Source organism: Suillus bovinus, assembly GCF_016758785.1.
Source record: "Suillus bovinus strain UH-Sbo-P2 chromosome Unknown EDB93scaffold_2, whole genome shotgun sequence".
In the NCBI taxonomy this organism is placed as follows: Eukaryota; Fungi; Basidiomycota; class Agaricomycetes; order Boletales; family Suillaceae; genus Suillus; species Suillus bovinus.
Window position 1 is genome coordinate 75,430 of NW_024542058.1, and position 17,955 is coordinate 93,384.

The window sequence follows — 17,955 nt, forward strand, 5'->3', positions numbered from 1 at the left end:
ATGATACATAGTCAGTACAGCGTCTTTTCAGTTTCGATCCAACACGATGCATTCTCACCCTGACGGAAGATGATTCGATCTTCGGTTGACATTGCGTACTACTTTGATTTCAAGTGGGAGGTGATGATGGTCTGGCGATAAGACCTTGAGGCCTTCTGCCAACTCAGCTATGAACCCTACATTTGGTATTAGGGAGAACATCACTTCCGGCGCAGAAAGGTCCGGCGCCGAGCCAGACGGCACGTCGGACATTGAAAATACCTGGAATGTGCAAGCTGTAAAATAGTTTTGTGTAGAGGTGATTTGAAATCCGCCACCTGGCCGCAGTCGACTGCGTGACCGTAGTGCCGTTGTAACACTGCGTCGGAGTTCTGATTAAATAAATAATGTCTTATGTAACGTGAAGTTATATTTAGAATTTCAACGTCATTATAAGGAGTAAAAGCGCTTCTGCTTCACCACCAACACAAATGAATTCTAGCTCAGGACATCGTACAGACTGTGTTACATATCCACCCGCAGCTCGTATCATTGCAAGAGAAATTGTCTGCTCTCAACCTTCCTCATCGTCCATGTCGTTGCATTCCGCCCCCCAGAACAGACCCGCACAGACAGAGGAGCAAACACACTCACCACTGCGTTTGAGAGGGGGTTGTATTCCTTGTCCCGTAAGTCGTTTTGACTTGCGATAAAGACGAGCTGATGTTGATGTGCCAGGGCGGAATATGCTGTATCATTCCATGTCCATGCTGTTGTTGTTGAGACTGATTGAGTATATTTATGCATAGTCCCATCAAGCGCAGGGGATCTGTGGACATCGGTGTGACATCAGAGCATGAATTTTCAACGTCAGTACGAAGTAGCCATCTTGTATGCTCCATGTATATTACTTTCTTTTCCCAAACAAGTGATTGCTCTTGCGCTTGATTTCTGAAAGATGCCTTTAAAGCTAGCATGTTCAACTCCCCTTCCAGGCGTACAAATAGTACCACGCATCGACTTTTGCCAGTGCTGTTGCAGGAGCTTAAGATTTCAAAATTTAATTATCACCTCACCTAAAATCCCCCATCCAACCATTGACTCTCGCTCCAGGATTCGTTACTTTTCTCCAACGACAGCAGTTGCAACTATCTCTCTAGGTGGGTTGGCCATATGCTGAGGAGGATAAGACGAAAGTGCGCCAAGCCTGCAGAGTATTCCTACGTTGCTTTAACAATTCCGTTAGCATACAGTGTATTCCACTACAGTCCAGACCTGGTATGGACCGTTTGGATCGCATTGCATATCTCCCGTGTAGTTTTGCCCGCATCGTACCGCATAAGTACAGTAAGCTTCAAAGGCAGCCATTCGGTAACAACACGCTCAAAGTTACTACAACGTGACATGTGTGTAAACACGCGGCGTATCGAATGCTCTAGATAGTGAGAGACATTGACCTTTGACCCTTGACTCACTGGCTGAAGGCTGAGGTCGGACTCCGCCGGAGACCAGGACTGGAATACAGATAAGATTAGTTTTAAATGCGAGACGCATCTGGAAGTTAGAGCGCACCAGTACCATCGACCACATAAAATTACGCAGACCATATAGACTATGTGTCAAAATCGAGGGCAAGACACGTCGTCGTCGCTGGCGCAGTTGGGAAGCGGAGTTGAAAATTACGAAATAAAAAATTACAACATGGTGCCTGGTTAAACCTTGAAAGCTTGAAGACTGCTGTCATATGCATCAATGATCATAGCCTTATTCCGACACGATGGTCAATTCCGTTGAATTTATGTGGGGTCCTGGGGCCATCGGTGAGTCTTCCGATGATCTTGTTGTATGTACCTCGATCTGACTTTAGACCAAGGATTCATGATTGCTACAGCGTATGGATTTGAGATTCAACACTCTATACCCAAAGTTGACGTGCAGAATTATGAAGGTTCTATGGGGTAGCTTTCTGGCAGTATATCTTCTACCTCAGATCATTTCCTCAAGATTCGAAAAGACTCAAACTATTCGTAAGTAGGACTTTTGCGCATCCATGAAAGCCTTGACTTAATGACATATTTGATCGCTAGGTATTTGTGGTCTTGTATGTGCTTCTGACGATGCTCAGTATATATCGATAACTGAACGATGATATCTCGCAGTTGTCTCGGAACAATACATGAATATGCCTTGATAGGGATGTACTGGTCTATCCTTATTTCATGCCGTCGTAGCACATCCCATGAGTGCACGGCTGAACTTCCATGGTAAGTTGACAGACTTGTTATTAGGCCCAAAAATCTCTCATTGAGAGAATAGGCAGATGGTGGCAAGTACATTTACATTGATGCAATACTACCTATTGAACATGGCTGCCGCAGCTGGGGGTATTTATGGCAGTGAGTCTTCTATATATTACTGTTACCAATTTTGAACAATATCAACAAGTGTTGGATTGTATTCGCAGTTCAGTGGTATGTGTTTGCCATGATTGATTTCGTGCAACATGATACAAAAGTTGATTCGATTTTCGAAAGCTTTTATGCACACAGGGTGTGGATAAGTGAGTCATTCGGGGTCCCCGGAGCTAAGAGTTTTAACGCCTTTCCTCAGTCACGGAACACAACCGCTTAATCACAGGCATAATTGTGAGACCGCATTCGTATAAATCATTTCCAGGATAACACCAATCTTCAGTGCGCGTTCGCCGTTACAGCATTTGGTCAGTTCTTCATTTGATCTCAGATACTCAACGTCTGACCCTTCAGCACTGTAGTTTTCGGCACGAGTGCGTCCGTCTTTTATCCCTGATGTCCATGTCCTGATATGCCGCTGTCCTCGTCTTTAGTAACAGGCGCTGTGATGTGAGTTCTTGTCCTGGAGTCCGCATAATTACTCATAATTTCCAAAGATTCAACACGAGAAATCCTGTAGATTTATTCGGCAAAAAGGTTGGCTATGAGATAGTTTTTGAACAACCTTAAGTCACTCATACGTTGACTTAGTGGTGTCAGATTTCTGCAGTTGCTGGTGCCTTGGGTGATATTGTCATTACCGGGTCAGTCTGGTGGTTTTTGCGCCCTGCACGAACAGACAATGTGCGGTACGAGTCTCTTCCCTGCTCTTGTGGTCTGACTCATGATGGTTGAAGGTCAAAGCCAAATTATCTCAATAAACTGACACAAATTTTTGTTAACATGGGTTTATTTACCTGGTACGTGTAATGTTACAAATGCGTCGAACACTTCCGTCACAAGGTTTTCCAGCATTGCGGCAATCGCGATGGCTGTGCTCGTAAGTCCTGTCGTTCATGCAACATGCAGGAAATAAACACAAGCACCGTTTTAGTATCAGGTTCAGCATGGTGGTCTTGGCCAGTTCTATTCCGCTTTGCCTGGATCACTTCTAGCCAAAAGTCAGTTGGTTGCATACTCACTGTGCAAACACTAAACCAATCGCCTTAGCCTATTTGAACTCGATGATGGCAGTGTGAGTAAAAGACTCCTTTATGTGAAGCTCACTAAATTGGTGGGTTTGTGGCCAGGCTCAACACTAGGAAGTCAATACGTGAACGACAGCAACTTGACGTTAGCTGCAATTCAATGGAGCTCCCTACCATACCAACCATACGTTGATCCTGTGCTAGCAGAGATATAATTATTGTTATTAAGTTACTTACAAGCTTCCACCTACCTTAGGTTACTGCATCAGCTACATGGCCCGGGAGTACAAACGGGACGTCCGCGCACTCACTATCGTTCGGTCAGCGACTTCCCGCCAGCTGGTTGTTATTTTTATTTACCTCCCGACAGTCTGCTTTCATTGCTCTAGTTCGCATATTCTATCTCTTTCACGTAGGTTAGGGAAGAAAACATGTTTCCGAATGAGGGTTTGATGCGCATTCATGTGGCAGGTGTAGCTCAAGTACATGCAATTCCTCACCAACTACAGACGCGTTTTGCAAGAACTCCTGACACATACTGCTGAAGGCCCCCAGTACTTGCCTGCATGTTGAGAAACGTTTAACGGTTGACAGCCTGATTTCTGCGCAAAACTGTGATAGGAGAAAAAAGGAATCAGACTAGTTATAATCACATGCATATACATGGTGTAGCATGACATGAGCCTATGTGTAAGCACCTAGAATATACAGATTACCGCCCAGCACCAGGGACGTTGCGCCTCTCCCGCCGAGGACGCTCTGGTTGCTGGATAACGGTCTGTACGATAGTCACGGGAATGGAGTCGAAGTTGAGTGCCTTGAGAAGTTCCTAAGAAAAATTTAGATATCAGCATGAAATTCTTGCCAGAAAAAGAATACGAAGAGAGCTAGAGGGGAAGCTAGGACAGGACTTACTGAGGTGTCCTTGTCAATCTCCAAGCCTGTTGCGCTCGTGTCAAGAGCAGACACTTCAGGCACGTAGTTATCTTTTCGCTCGCGTTCTTCTTCCTGGAGCTTGAATGAAATACCACGGACGGGCCCGCGCTGAATACGCTTCATCAGGTGGGTAGTGAAGCCGGAAACCTTGTTCCGGAGACGCTTGGAGGGAACTACAGCCTGTGAGAAAGGTATGAGATGGTACAAGTAGGCTGAGTGGAAAGATACTGACAACTTCATCGATGATGCGCTTGTTGGTGTGGAAGTCGAGGGTGAGGCGGGGGTAGCTGTACATTATATGTTAAAATCAGCCATTGTTTCTGTTCAATCATTCATTGTCTGTCTTTCCAGACTTCTGGTCCTCTCCAAGACCTGATCAACTGTTAGAGATTAGACTTACTATTTTTCGATGAGAACACGGGCAGCCCTCTTGGTTGTTTTGGTACGAACACGACCCTAATCGCGGCCTCAGAAATGATAAGCATCTGTTTGGTACAAACACACACCATTTTGCTGGATTTTTAGTGTCGAGGACGTTAACGATGTCGAGGCCTTGGGCTTGAGATCACCCAGGCGAAGCTTGCGGTAATTTCCGCAGTGGCTGAAAGGTACTATACAGTCGCACAGCCACATGTTCAGCACAGTCTAATTTGTTCCAGCCCATATCATTCGGCACATCCTCAAGGCCAGCAAGGTTAGTCTGCGCTTATGTCTACGTGCGACATGATTGTACCGTATTACTGGCTTGGCAGGCCAAATGCCATGCTTTCTTGCAGCTCGTCTTGACTCGCGCTTTCCGTAGCACGATACTCAGACGAGCAAAGGTACTCATATCGTGTTCTATAGTGTTATCCTTCCCATTCTGTCTCGACCCTCAATAATCCAAAATGGTCCGCGTCTCCGTTCTTGTGAGTGTTCTATTGTTTTTGGTATGTGGGCCTGACCGTGATTTTGTATTAGAACGACTGCCTCGTAAGTCAATTCTATGAGAGGAGCCGTGTTGATTTATTGAGCTCCTAGAACAACATTGTCAATGCTGAGCGCCGGGGAAAGCGCCAGGTCCTTATCAGACCTTCCTCGAAGGTCATTGTGAAGTTCCTCTCTGTCATGCAGCGCCATGGTAAGTCTGCGTTTTTTTCATTGAAATTCCCCATTCGTTGCTTTGTGCGATTCTCGGAGTTATAACTACGATTGACGGGGCTTGATTTTCTACCCGGCCTTCGTTTTAATCCTCCGAAATATGAACTTGTCTCTCAATACCAAACAACGCTGATCTTCTACATCTCACGGATCGGAGTTCACTGTAGAGTCTACATCATTTTTCAACTTTACTCGTTCTCAATTACATGGGCGCGGGTACTGACTGCGATGTTTTGCAGGCTATATCGGTGAATTCGAAATCATCGATGATCATCGCTCTGGCAAAATTGTGATCCAGCTCAACGGCCGGCTCAACAAGACGGGTGTCATCTCACCGCGTTTCAATGTTCAAGTGAACCAGATCGAGTCATGGGTTAACTTGCTCCTCCCTGCTCGTGGTTTCGGGAAAATTATCTTGGTGGGCTGTTCAAGATCTGAGATTGGAACGTAGGCTGACTTCTATCGTGATGACAGACTACTTCATCAGGAATTCTTGATCACGAGGAGGCTCGTCGCAAGAACGTTGGTGGGAAGCTTCTGGGATATGTCTACTAGAGTTGTATGCTATGTCACCCTAAAAACCATGCCATGCATGCTATGCATGTTTACTGAGCCCAGATGACTGCTTTTGTGTGATTCAAGTACTGTATTAAGCGTGAGCGAAGCACCACGTAGCCAAACAGAGCCCCACAATTCGGTTGTGGGCGGTATACCTGTTACATATTTACGCGCCTTCGTCCTCATCAACGGGATGACGCTTCCTGCAAACGACGCCTTTTCGTTAGGTTTAGCGCACGACAAGCCCCGTCACTCGAGCTCACGCGCCCGCACACCGTCGCTCCCACGTCGCTCCTCTTCCCAAAAAATATCTTTTTCTTCACCTTCCACGTCAAGCAGCCTCGTCTTTTCGTCACAGCCAGCAAATGGAATGCCTGCGAAGAGAGGACATAAGCGCAAGGCATCTGCAAGAAATGGTTCTCAACAACTGAAACAGAACGGAGAGCTGACAATAGAGGAACTCATAGAGGAGGTCGACGCGCGGATAGCGCGCGAGCGCAAGCTGTTCCCCGACGGCTCACCTGATAAGCGCAACATTGTGCGAAAACAGATTGATTGGGAGATTCCTCGCAAGACGTTACATTCATCCATTGGTATGTAAATCCTTGACTCCCTCAAAGGTTGCCTGTATTTTTGATCTGACGAGCGGTTTTTGGCAGGTTTCTTTACGATTTACCTATACACCTCGAAAGGCAACCCACAGACGGTTGTTATTGCACTGAGCACTGCCCTTGCTGTTCTTGTTCCAATAGATATTCTCCGCCTAAAGTACCCCCTTTTTGAACGTGCCTTTGAGAAATGTGTTGGCATCTTCATGCGCGATAGCGAAAAGGCAAGCATTCCCGACGCTAAGTATCCATTCTGACCTCACATGTCTATAGAAATCATCCAATGGTGTTATATGGTATATTCTCGGCGTCAACACTGCGCTAATCACGTTGCCTCTCGACATTGCAATCGTCTCAATTCTTATGTTTGTGCCTTCCCTCTGCTTTGTCATTCCATATTTATTGTACTCCAACAGCCTATCTTGGGCTGATACAGCCGCCTCCACTTTCGGTCGTCTGTGGGGCCCACTTACGCCCCCGCTCCCTGCACGACTCTTCGGTCTCCCTCTCGCCCCTCGTAAAAGTCTGGCGGGCTTCATCGCAGCCTCCCTCACAGGCGCTGCCGCCGCTGCCGGATTCTGGACGTACCTCGGTCCGGTGAGAGACAACTCGACGTGGTCCTGGGATGCTGGTGTATCGAGTACGTTTAGCGGTGGGAGCGCAGAAGGTGGGAAGGTCTTCAGTGGTTGGGCAGGTCTCGTTGTTGTGACTATTTGTACGGGTTTAGTTTCAGGCGTTGCCGAAGCACTCGGTGGGTGTATTTTATTCTTTGTTTTTGGTTTTGGTATTACTCACTCTGGAATGCAGATTTGGGTTCCGTGGACGATAACCTCAGTCTACCAATTATCGCTGGTGGATGCCTATGGGGACTCTTCAAAGTCCTTGGTTGGCTAGGCGACATATTCTCATGATTCCTCTTTTCAACTCCTTCGCGTTCAGTGCCAATCATCGGATACTTGCAATTTCAGTGCCACATGTGTTCAATCTTTCAATAGTGGATATTTCACTTGACACACGTCGATAGTGATGACGAGGGTGAGACGAGACGATCATGATGATGATGATGGATGATATATTAATTGATTTCATGCGTTTGTTTGTGCTACTTTTAATGCGCTAGTTAGTAGAAGTAGATTACTATAGTCATTCATCCGTATACCAAATTCAAGCCACTTTTGTTGTGTCAGCGGGTACGCGCCAGAGCAATCAGATTTTACCCAGGGGGGGCCCACATCGTAATATCAGCCACCAACATGCAAATGTCATTAGGAAGAGCAGAGGTAAGTATGAAGTACGTAACATCATGAAGCAAACCAGAGTGGTTCTTAGAAACGTGCAACGCCAAAGAATAAGCAACATAGCAAGGTCAAGTCTGAAGCATTGATATCTACCCGCTGACGCGGCCTGTATATCCCGCAGTACCAACATATACCCCCTCGGCTGTCATTACGGCCGCATGTCCGCCAGGGGTGATCATTGCGACGTGGCCAGTTGGCGTAGCGCTTGCTGTGAAACCTCCGTGGGTGCGATACAGTGATCCTGCGCTGGCATGTGTAGACCAGAAGCTATCATATGTCAGCGGGCCGCTCCCATTCCCATTTGCAAACGGAGATTGGGAGTTGGCACTGGACTGCGAATGAAATATTTGTGGGTTGGACTGATTTTGGAGCGAGGTTGCATGGTATGATTGAGTGAAGGAATATTGAGGAAGGGGTTGGGGCATGAAGGGGTTGGATTGGGGTTGGGAGGATTGTCGATTGAGGGGCATGTATGGGTTATATGGTTGGGATTGCGCGTGCGTCTGAATTTGTGTTGATGTTTGAGTGTGTGAGGAAGCCTGAAAATGAAGATGAGGTTGGGGCTGCATTTGCATTTGTGTGAACCTCACTATAGTTGCTGGGTCGCTAGAATCGAGGGGCAAAGGAGCTGCTGTCTCTGAGCTTTCTGGTTCCTGGGAGATAGTAGCTGATTGCGTACTGAAGTGAACAGAGGCAGGAGCAGATCGAGACGGTTCCTGGGAAGGCGTTGTCTCGGGCAGGGTCTGTATTGTGTGTGATGCAGATCTTGAAGTGGTGTCGGTGAGCGAGTTTTTCACCGGAGTCGATATTGATTCAACAGGGGAATCATGCGGGTACGTGGATTCCCCGAGAGCGTTTGTGGGAGATGCTTGGTTATTGATGACCTGCTGTGATACCTCATCGACCACCACAGGGTTCGGGAGGTTCTGGAACGGCTGCGGTTGGAGATAGTGGATTCGTAGACAGTAGAGAAACATTTTTCGCAGGTACGACAGGCCGCAGCCCGCGTACCTGCGAATGGTGGAAATACAGGTTCTCGACCTCGTTCAAGTTTTGGCGTTGCTAATTAATCGACGGCCAGTCCATCAATCGCTACATCAGCTAGTAAGAGAGCGTACCCATCCGTGTTCGACCTTGAGCTTTGCGTACTGTAGACGCATCTGTAACTGTTTCGAGAGCTGGAAGTACCATATGTTAGAGATGCAAGGAGAATGCCAGCCATCTAAAAGCATAGAAAACATACGTGATTTGCTTTTGCGCGCTCTAAAGTTTGCTTTCGTTTCTTTTGCTCTGCTTCGTTCGACTGGGAGGATGCTATAGTCACCATGGTAAGGCCTAGGACTTGCACGTAAGTTGCGGCAGAAACTGACAAAGTGAACTGAACGTTGACACAAAGATCCCTCTTAATAGTAAAGTTTCCTCATTTGGATTGCCGCCGGGATATCCTTTCATATGATTCCACTGCGGAGGACGATGAGCAGGCTTTGATGGACAAGTTTGCTGCACTCGAACCGACGCGGCTTTATTCATCATCAGCCTCGGCGACGAACACGAGGGCAAGCAGAGCACAACTCATTTCTCGATGGATTGGAAAACTACCTGCCGATGTTCACTTGCTTGTCCTTAACCACCTCCCTATCCCCGACATCCCTGCATATGCTCGAGTATCAAGGGCAACTGCTGGTCTATCTCGCGACGAGAAAGTATGGGAACGAAGATGGAATGATTTAGCCATTACTCGGCACGCTTTGGATGACACGTTAGACGATCTTGAATCCAGACAAATGCCAAAGACTAGCGCATGTTCGCCTCCTACGATATTTGTAGATGATGATTTCGGAGATTTCACGTCTGCCCCGCGCATGCCATCTATTCCATCTCTCTCTGCTGCATTTACGTCATTCACGTTCACAGACGCATCTCCAGGAAAGCAGACTTTTCGCACTCGGTATATACGCGCACATTCGATTCTAACCAAATGCTTGGCTCCTCTGCAGCAGCCACCCCACGCAGTCCTTTCCGCGCTCACACCTCTCATAGGTGCATCTCTGTTGCCCCAGGCTCGTTCTCTTTGCCTACTCAGCTTCTTTCTCTCTCCCCGCATACAACCCGTAAGAAATTGGGACATTCTTCTCGCCGCTCTGAAGGCTGCTATAGATCGCTTTGACGTATCACTTCTGACTGCCTTTGATGCTGCTGATTCTAGTGGAGATGAAGTGATGATGAGAGAGGCTGCTCATGCCAGCTGGGAGGTGTGGCCTGGGTTTGGGGATTGGGAAATGGGCAAGGTATGGGCTGAGAAGCGAGAGATATTGTATGAGCAAGGTCGTTGGAATCCACTAGCTAATTTCACGTGAGTAACGTGCCTGATTCGTATCTTTCGAGTATTCAAATGAAGCGCGCAGAGAGGAAAATACCCTTGACTTTACACCTATGGATGAATTTATGGCTAGTGTTATACGTGCATTGGAGGAACATGGCGCGAGGGCTGTCTTCGTCTTTCCGCCAGCTGCTGGAGTCCTCATTGGTTTTGCAGAGCGCGTTGCCAACGAAGTTGTAAGTTCGTGTCTTGTTTATTTCTCCCCCATTTCATAACTATGGGTGCGTGCAGGTTGGTGAATACATAACTTCCCTGCTGACACGTGCCAGAGAGATATCGAATGCTCTTTATCTCACGGCAGTGGCTGCTACCTTCAGGGAATCATGGAGGATTGTGGACGTTCTCACCACCTTGTCTAGTAATTTCAGTGACAAAGATAAACACAAGGCAGAAGATGTCATGTAAGTGATAAAATTTCTGGCACGTTTGCTCTTCAAATTCCTCATCGTCGCTGCATTCTTTCGGAGTACTGTCAAAAGTATTGCTAACTGTGCGAATATATAGATTTATGATGTTTGAGCCAAACATGGACGAATACCTTGACGAGGAAATAGAATCATTAAAACAGGCATTCGAGCTGATATGCAAAGAGTGGGCCCGGTCGGTATGTGCCTCCCTTTCTACCTTTGACAGCCTTCGTTCACTTCCAACTTGCAGACATTAGCACTTACATCACATGGTTCACCCACACAAACACAGCAGACTCGCTTCCTTACTGCGCAGAACCCGGCTCTCATGAAACGTACCGTTCTAGCGTCATTCACTGACGTGCTCCTATTACCCGTGACCATAGTCCCACGTACCGTCGGCGCCGGAGTGGTAGCTGTAGGGGGAGCTGTTGGCGCTGTCGGCACAGGTATGGTCCAAGGCATTGCGATGCTTAATCCACAGCGGTGGGTCGGTGGCACGGGATCGGTTAACAACACAAAAGAATATACCAGCTTCGACCTCCGGGGCGCCGAAGGAGAGGCCGCCATCTTTGAAATTGGTGCTGATGAAGAAGGAGGTGTTGACGAAAGTTCTATGGCGCAATGTAAGCATCGATTGTGATGTGGAATAGGAGACTCATCGGCTACAGCATCCGCACGAGATACTGCTTCGATTGCTAACACAAATGCAGCTGCAAATTCCTTTACACCACCTACATTAGACACCTCTCAAACAAACGTGGCTTTCTCTGCATCTGCGATAAAAGCAACATTGGCGCCAACAGGAAATCTCGATCTCCTGTTATCCCTCGATGTTGCTCTCCAGTTGATCCACGCCGACCGTGATGCGCTCAAACGCCTGGAGATCTTTGCGTCGTATCCTAGCCATTACGGAATAAGGGTAAGAGAAACAATCGAAGAAGCTTTCTGCGAGATGCTTGGGGTACTGTCTAACAGGCATCTAGAGAAAGGTTTTGGAATGTAAGTGATATATTTTGCTGGTCCATCACTCGCTTGTATATTTACCATAAAGTAACATTCCGCATTGGCAGAGCAACGGAGCGGATGGATTCATACAAACCAGCGGAACACGAAGAAACTGCCAGTGTAGCGCCGTTGCTGCAATTCTTCGAGCTCGTCCACATAGGGGATACAATTCAAAGCATGGTGCAAGTATTCTTTGACAAGGAACTGGTATGTGTATTTTGAAATCTCGAACGTTTCTCCAGACTCTGCTACCTGCATCAGGCCCCATACATCGACAAAACGGACTTCCTGAATGTGGTCGTGAGAGAGAAGAAACGCTTTGAAAATACGCTCGATGACTGTGTTGCTGCAGGGCTTAATGCTGGAACACAGGTGCTAATGAATCAGGTGTGTGGTTATACTCTTCCAATTCTTCTTGGCAAATTCATTGGTGCGTTAGGTTGAGCACATCATCCTGACATTGACAAAACCACGGGAATATTATCCTCCAGAAGATGCCCCACTAGAATTAGGTCCCACTCAGGGCTGTACGGAAGCTATCCGATGCCTGGATACGCATTGCAAGCTTCTGAAGGGCAGCACGAGCAAGGAGGTACTTGAAGTGTTCTACCAAGAGGTCGGAATCCGATTATTGGCGTAAGTCTGCAGATATTGAGACACCCTGTTGTGGGAGGCTGATATGGTGGCACAGTATACTGCAGAAACACATCAAGCGCCAAATCATATCTCTGAATGGCGGTTTCCAAGTTATTGCCGACCTCAATGCTTATTACTCTTTCATTGCTTCTCTCAAGGCCGGTCCATCTCTGCTGATTTCGATCGCATGGCGCCTGATGCCCTTGTGAACAGGTACCTAACATCACTGCAGATTTCTCGCACTTGAAGATGTTGGGACATGTCTTTGTCGTGGAAGACGCAAAGGATCTTGCACAGATCGTGAGAGATGTGACAAGATATGGTGGCGCATATCGACCCGAGGTATGTGGTTTCCTAGTGCTATCACGGAATAACAATGTTTTCGCTAGGATATTTATGAATTTATTCAACGACGCGCTGATTGGAAAAAGATCGAGAAGACGGTAGACAAGACGATGTATAATTTGAGCTTCAAGGAAGATTGTATTATTTCCTGAGCTGAGGGCCGGATGTGCATCATGATGCTATGTACTAACTGTGTTAATCATGATGTTCTGAATCTTCTGATCCTTATTGCTCGATCAGAAAATGACGGAAATGACAATGGTGGCAACTAAAGCAGCATGTACGTCATTTCATGCAAGAATATAATAGCTTTTCCCCGTTTATTAGCCTTCTACTCCCAAGCCTACTATCATTCCTGGGAATCTGCAACTGGCATGTAATATGCAAATTGTTCAAAACACCTCAATGCGCTGCTTGAATCACCTCGAAAAAATTTAGATGCATGTAGGCTACTTAGAGATGATGTACTGTCCAAGTAGAATAAAAATTTCTCGAGTGTTGCAGCTGCGAGAGACGGAATAGTGGTAATTTGCAACCTTGTATAATCATAAATGATCCAGATCCCATAGATCCTAGAGAGATATTCAAAAAATTACACCCGGGGTATATCAGACACCTTGTCAGGGTGTCAGAACACAATTTCGATAGAGGTCATTCTCTTGTTTTAAGATGCTATAGACGGAGGATTGTGGACATGTATGAAAGCGTGACAACAGATAGGAGAGTGTGTAAGAAATTCAATCTCCTCTACGGCACACTCGGCTTGATACACGGCACTGTCCAGTCAGTCGCATTCAGCACTTCAACGACCACCCGGAACTCAAGAAAAATCAACGCTATGATGGTTTATTTAATCCCCCCCGTTCTCGCAGGCGCCGTCTCGAAAATGACAATAGTGTGGCGCCTGAATTCCCGCAAGATATGATTCCCCCAAATTTGATTCAACAACCATCCAGGTATCAACCACAGTTGCCAGTGCCTGTCACTCATTCCTCAATGTCAGCCATGGATCTGCCCCCACCCGGCTATGCACCTCCATATTATTCAATGCACCATTCTGTACCTCGGTCTCCACCTGTTCTTCACCCTCCCTTCGCACCGGTTGGTAGACCTCTCGCTAGTATGTCTCAGGATTTTTGAGTTGGTGGATTGCAGATGTATGACATTGGGGGCTCTGGTAATGCAGGCCGTCAGCTGTATGAGTCAGGACTCTATCAACAGTACCATTATAATCACAATTATTAGTATATAGACCATGATCCTCAATAATATTCATTTTCAAAGCGATGCGCAACGACGAGCTTCAGAGTCTTCGGAGAGTGAAAGTTGACGGTGCCGCTGCTGTGCCGACGTGTGACACGACGTGACCATGTTTTGCAGAATACCAGTCAGACCCTGAATTTTCTCGGCCTTCATCCGACACTCCACCAAAAAATCCTTAAAATCAGAAAAAATCATATTCATATAGAGTAGCTACGAATATATAATGGTGCAAATCAGTAGAAGATAATATGATGCGGTTGAGGAGTTACAAAAGATTTATTGAAAATGTTGCAGAACCCCAGGAGTGATAGTAATAGCTTGCGAACCACCAGCCGGTGGCGTTGTGTTCCCGTACCGCAGGCATACCGACTGGTGCCTAGCGAAGAACGGTGAACATCATATCAATCATGGTATGTGAGGTCACAAGCACCAAGCGGAATACAATCATATTAAAAAGGTCAAATTGCCCCGATTTCCGGTGTACATAGTTTGGAAATCGAGTTTAGGTAACTTCGAATCGACGGTACTATATTGAACAAGTGGTCCGTCTGAGCGGGGGAAGGGAAGTTCAGCCAAAGCAAAGTCCCGTCACTGCACTACATGTGAATAAAATGCTCAGCGAGGTTCTAAATGTGTTACCAGCGCCACCGTTTGTAGGCTAAGTTGTAGCCGAACATATATTATCATGCTATCTGAATAGCCAAAGGGACGAACTCATAAGTGTATGATGAACCTTCTGCCAGTTGGTACCAGCGCTGTTCGGTTTGGGCTCCAAATCGGTCACTTGGTTACTGGGTTCGTTAGAACACTGCTAGTCACTTACGGTACAGCCTAGCGCCACCATTTACAGAAAAGCTCACGAGCGATGCCGTGAACGATGATAAAGGCATATAAAGGCAGACTGGTAAGCCTATTGCAGATGCGGCAGCCAGGTTAGTGTTTTTTTCTTCATCAAGCACGATGGTGGTCAACTCTACGGAGCTGATGTGGGGGCCCGGATTCATTGGTGAGCCTTCTGATGCGGCTGGACTTCGATTTCCCCCAGCTGACTCTAGGTTTTGAAGGATTTATCATAGCTACAGCGTATGGACTTGTAACATTTAGTCGTTGCTATTGAGGGTTGACCTCTAAGATTCTAAAGGCTCTACGGGACAGCTTTCGGACAGTATCTCTTCTACTTGCGATCTTTTCCGCACGATTCACGAAAACTCAAATTGTTTGTGAGCCCAACTTATGCATTTCCGAAAACATCGTCAACTGACACATCTAATATAGATAACAATGGCCTTGTGGGCAATTTCAATGATATTCAATCATGATTATAACCTGATGCCAATGACGATGTCTCGCAGTTGTTTGGAAACAATTCACGAATACTCATTGTCAGGGATATACTGGTCTATCCTTATTTCGTGCCGTCGTAGCATGTCCCTCGAGTGCACCTCTCAACTTCTGTGGTAAGTCGATAGAGTTTTTCTTGTACAAATCAACTCATCAAGAAGATTATAGGTGGCAGGTACTGGCAAGTTCTATTTCATTGATGTAAGATACTGCATATTGAACGTTGCCCGCGTAGCTCGCCGTACTTACGGCAGTAAGTCTTCTATATTTAGTTGTTTATCAACATTCATTGACAAATCGTAAGTATTGTATTATTTTCGCCGTTCAGTGGTACGTGGCTCCTGTGGCCTAGTAGCTTCCCGTAAGGCGATGCTAAATTTCCATCGGCTGTCAAAAGTTTTTATGTATGCAGGGTGTGGATCAGTGAGTAGTCCAGAATCCATGAGAGTGACGTTTCAAGGAACTCCTTTAGTCACAGCACAAAATCGCTGGATAACAGGCATTATTGTGAGTTGCCGTTTTCTTGATTAATGTTCCGGAAAGCTGCAACACGAATTTTCAGTGTGGACTCGCCACTGTATCATTCGGTCAGCGCTTTCAATCTCGGCCACCGGCATGACCTCTGACTTTTGAACGCTATAGTGTGTGGCATGAGTTACGTCAATCCTCTATGTCCTCTGTCAATGTTCTGATATATTGCGTCTTCGTCTCTAGTCCTAAGTGGTTTAATGTAAGACGATCTTGTTCATCAAGCCCGTACTATTTCTCATATACTCTCAAAGATTCAACACGCGAAAGCCTGATGATCTATTCTATACGAAGGTCCAGTCAGCCTTGACATAGTTTTGACGAGCAAGGAACTCATACTCAGATTTAGTGGTCGCAATTAGCGGCCTTTACCAGTGCATTATGCGATGCTGTCACTACAGGGACAGTCTGGTGGTTTTTGCGACCGGCACGAACAGACAACATTCGGTATGTATCTCTCCGCTGTGCTTGTAGGCTTGACTCATGCAGCCGTGAAGTTCGAGGTCGAGGAGTTATCTCAATGAATTGTTGCGTGTTTTTATTCAAATGGGATTGTTTTCCTTGTATGTGTGATATTGTATTCCCGATGATTCATGAACATTTCATCTCACATGCTTTGTCCCCCAGTCTTGTGGCGACTACCCTAGCTGTGCTCGTAAGTCTTCCCATTCATGCAAACCGCAGAGAAAAAATAACCGCCAGGACTATTCATCTTAGTATCAGTTCCAGGAGGGTCTTATTGGCCGATTTTATTCCGCTGCACCTGGTGCGGTGATAGGAAACTGTCAGTGATACTGGTACATGTTCCCTATGCACTGCGCAAATACTAACCCTTTCGCTCATAGCCTATATGAACTCAATGCTCGCAGTGTGAGTCAACCAATCCTCCTATGAAGCTCGCTAAAGTGCTGGTCAGGCTCAATGCCAGGAAGTCCGTCCGCGAACGGGAACAACTTTCACGCAACAATTCGGAGCTTCCCACGATACCTACAATACATTGATTTGTTTTTCAATTCTGCTGGTACTGGACGTATGTTCTTTGGTCAGCATATGTCATATGGGGGCCGTGCCATCTATCCTAGCTTTAATCGTTAATAGTAATCGGCGCTGCATTCACGGACTACGAGCATGTCGTCGCGTACAGAGAATCAGTTCGGCAGTGTCGGATGTACTGATTTGAGGTCCTTAAGTGGAGTCCAGGCAACCCATCATCACAGCACCGGGTAATACAAGATCACTGCAAGGCCCATCTAGGAGCTGGTTGGTGCCCTGAGCTCCATACAAAAAACACATCTAGATCTGAACTCATGATCAATCCTCTGACCATCCCGACAAAATCTTGGCAGAAAGCTTTACACGGTATCGCCTCATGCAACAGGGACATCGGCACCGAGCCTGAGTGACGAGGTATTGATCTCCGTTAACTGGCGCCTTTTAGCCGAGGGATGCGCTACAGGACAGGACTCGGAACAGTTTTTTTTTCCTGTATAGATACATGCCGCGGGTGCCGGAAGGAGGCTACAGATGACTGCAGATCAAGCACGAAAATCACATATTTTACAAACACATACATGATCAAACTGAGTGGCGTACCATGGATCAGTCACAGAGGGGGAAAAACATTATATGAGTATTGTACGAGTGGTCGCCAAGTGTGTCGTTATTTGAACTAGCTATGGGAATTCAAGCAGCTACGAGCCGCGACCTCGTTCTTGTTCATCACTGACGCGGGGTTACGCTGTGCTTCATAGAAGAAACGAAACGACTGCTCTCCTTGGTTGCAGGAGCACGACAAGTGCCTGTCAAATATTCAACCGCCGCGCGTTCTCCGCGTCGCACGAGTCAGTACCAGGAACTCAGGAGCAACGTTCTTCTGCCTGACTGACTGGGTGTTTCATGACAATCGTGGCTGATAACACTGCGCATGCATCGCAAAGGGAGCGAAGTCGTTGTCAGGTTGACATTTGTATAAGCCCAGTGATTCGAATAAGCATGTACTCATTGCATTCATAGTTCGGTATGTCACTACACGACTTCGAGACCTTGCATTGCAAGTTGCCGCCCAGCTCTTTCGAGTTCCATTGCCAAC

The 17,955-nt window shown here is 46.7% G+C and overlaps 7 protein-coding genes across 7 annotated transcripts; 5 read left to right on the top strand and 2 right to left on the bottom strand.

The window, feature by feature from the left end:
• Positions 1 to 1,545: 1,545 nt before the first annotated feature.
• On the top strand, positions 1,546 to 3,421 carry EDB93DRAFT_272589 (uncharacterized protein). Its single transcript, XM_041455916.1, has 17 exons — positions 1,546 to 1,799; positions 1,853 to 1,871; positions 1,928 to 2,006; positions 2,067 to 2,080; positions 2,139 to 2,243; positions 2,296 to 2,302; positions 2,358 to 2,375; positions 2,425 to 2,450; positions 2,514 to 2,539; positions 2,590 to 2,624; positions 2,674 to 2,698; positions 2,753 to 2,764; positions 2,825 to 2,840; positions 2,888 to 2,927; positions 2,982 to 3,074; positions 3,128 to 3,270; positions 3,325 to 3,421. Exons 1-16 carry the CDS (start codon positions 1,757 to 1,759, stop codon positions 3,149 to 3,151), a joined length of 582 nt encoding a protein of 193 aa, XP_041312950.1. The 5' UTR covers positions 1,546 to 1,756; the 3' UTR covers positions 3,152 to 3,270; positions 3,325 to 3,421.
• A 304-nt stretch (positions 3,422 to 3,725) lies between these two features.
• Positions 3,726 to 4,962, bottom strand: EDB93DRAFT_272144 (ribosomal protein S17e). The gene is made up of 6 exons (XM_041455914.1): positions 4,861 to 4,962; positions 4,755 to 4,810; positions 4,587 to 4,641; positions 4,334 to 4,534; positions 4,117 to 4,247; positions 3,726 to 4,030 (listed from the first exon to the last, which is right to left on the bottom strand). Exons 1-5 carry the CDS (start codon positions 4,861 to 4,863, stop codon positions 4,131 to 4,133), a joined length of 432 nt encoding a protein of 143 aa, XP_041312951.1. The 5' UTR covers positions 4,864 to 4,962; the 3' UTR covers positions 3,726 to 4,030; positions 4,117 to 4,130.
• Positions 4,925 to 6,111, top strand: EDB93DRAFT_1114389 (ribosomal protein S8). Its single transcript, XM_041448243.1, has 7 exons — positions 4,925 to 4,962; positions 5,014 to 5,048; positions 5,201 to 5,262; positions 5,315 to 5,326; positions 5,375 to 5,474; positions 5,734 to 5,912; positions 5,969 to 6,111. Exons 3-7 carry the CDS (start codon positions 5,242 to 5,244, stop codon positions 6,047 to 6,049), a joined length of 393 nt encoding a protein of 130 aa, XP_041312952.1. The 5' UTR covers positions 4,925 to 4,962; positions 5,014 to 5,048; positions 5,201 to 5,241; the 3' UTR covers positions 6,050 to 6,111.
• A 37-nt stretch (positions 6,112 to 6,148) lies between these two features.
• Positions 6,149 to 7,893, top strand: EDB93DRAFT_272131 (uncharacterized protein). The gene is made up of 5 exons (XM_041455913.1): positions 6,149 to 6,645; positions 6,712 to 6,884; positions 6,934 to 7,025; positions 7,077 to 7,411; positions 7,468 to 7,893. Exons 1-5 carry the CDS (start codon positions 6,246 to 6,248, stop codon positions 7,569 to 7,571), a joined length of 1,104 nt encoding a protein of 367 aa, XP_041312953.1. The 5' UTR covers positions 6,149 to 6,245; the 3' UTR covers positions 7,572 to 7,893.
• Position 7,894: 1 nt separating this feature from the next.
• Positions 7,895 to 9,337, bottom strand: EDB93DRAFT_272570 (uncharacterized protein). The gene is made up of 3 exons (XM_041455915.1): positions 9,202 to 9,337; positions 8,549 to 9,136; positions 7,895 to 8,497 (listed from the first exon to the last, which is right to left on the bottom strand). The coding sequence occupies exons 2-3, from the start codon at positions 8,933 to 8,935 to the stop codon at positions 8,048 to 8,050; spliced, it is 837 nt and encodes a 278-aa protein (XP_041312954.1). The 5' UTR covers positions 8,936 to 9,136; positions 9,202 to 9,337; the 3' UTR covers positions 7,895 to 8,047.
• Positions 9,338 to 9,368: 31 nt separating this feature from the next.
• On the top strand, positions 9,369 to 13,053 carry EDB93DRAFT_1114397 (exocyst complex component Sec10-like protein). The gene is made up of 12 exons (XM_041448244.1): positions 9,369 to 10,311; positions 10,364 to 10,514; positions 10,570 to 10,739; positions 10,843 to 10,942; positions 10,996 to 11,371; positions 11,417 to 11,747; positions 11,819 to 11,960; positions 12,015 to 12,140; positions 12,193 to 12,389; positions 12,445 to 12,547; positions 12,603 to 12,731; positions 12,779 to 13,053. Exons 1-12 carry the CDS (start codon positions 9,446 to 9,448, stop codon positions 12,884 to 12,886), a joined length of 2,799 nt encoding a protein of 932 aa, XP_041312955.1. The 5' UTR covers positions 9,369 to 9,445; the 3' UTR covers positions 12,887 to 13,053.
• Positions 13,054 to 14,703: 1,650 nt separating this feature from the next.
• On the top strand, positions 14,704 to 17,015 carry EDB93DRAFT_272787 (uncharacterized protein). Its single transcript, XM_041455917.1, has 20 exons — positions 14,704 to 14,929; positions 15,074 to 15,080; positions 15,139 to 15,217; positions 15,273 to 15,286; positions 15,350 to 15,454; positions 15,507 to 15,519; positions 15,574 to 15,591; positions 15,643 to 15,668; positions 15,736 to 15,761; positions 15,811 to 15,845; positions 15,901 to 15,925; positions 15,981 to 15,992; positions 16,053 to 16,068; positions 16,121 to 16,160; positions 16,216 to 16,313; positions 16,364 to 16,429; positions 16,494 to 16,521; positions 16,584 to 16,650; positions 16,712 to 16,736; positions 16,783 to 17,015. Exons 1-20 carry the CDS (start codon positions 14,875 to 14,877, stop codon positions 16,865 to 16,867), a joined length of 840 nt encoding a protein of 279 aa, XP_041312956.1. The 5' UTR covers positions 14,704 to 14,874; the 3' UTR covers positions 16,868 to 17,015.
• Positions 17,016 to 17,955: the final 940 nt, after the last annotated feature.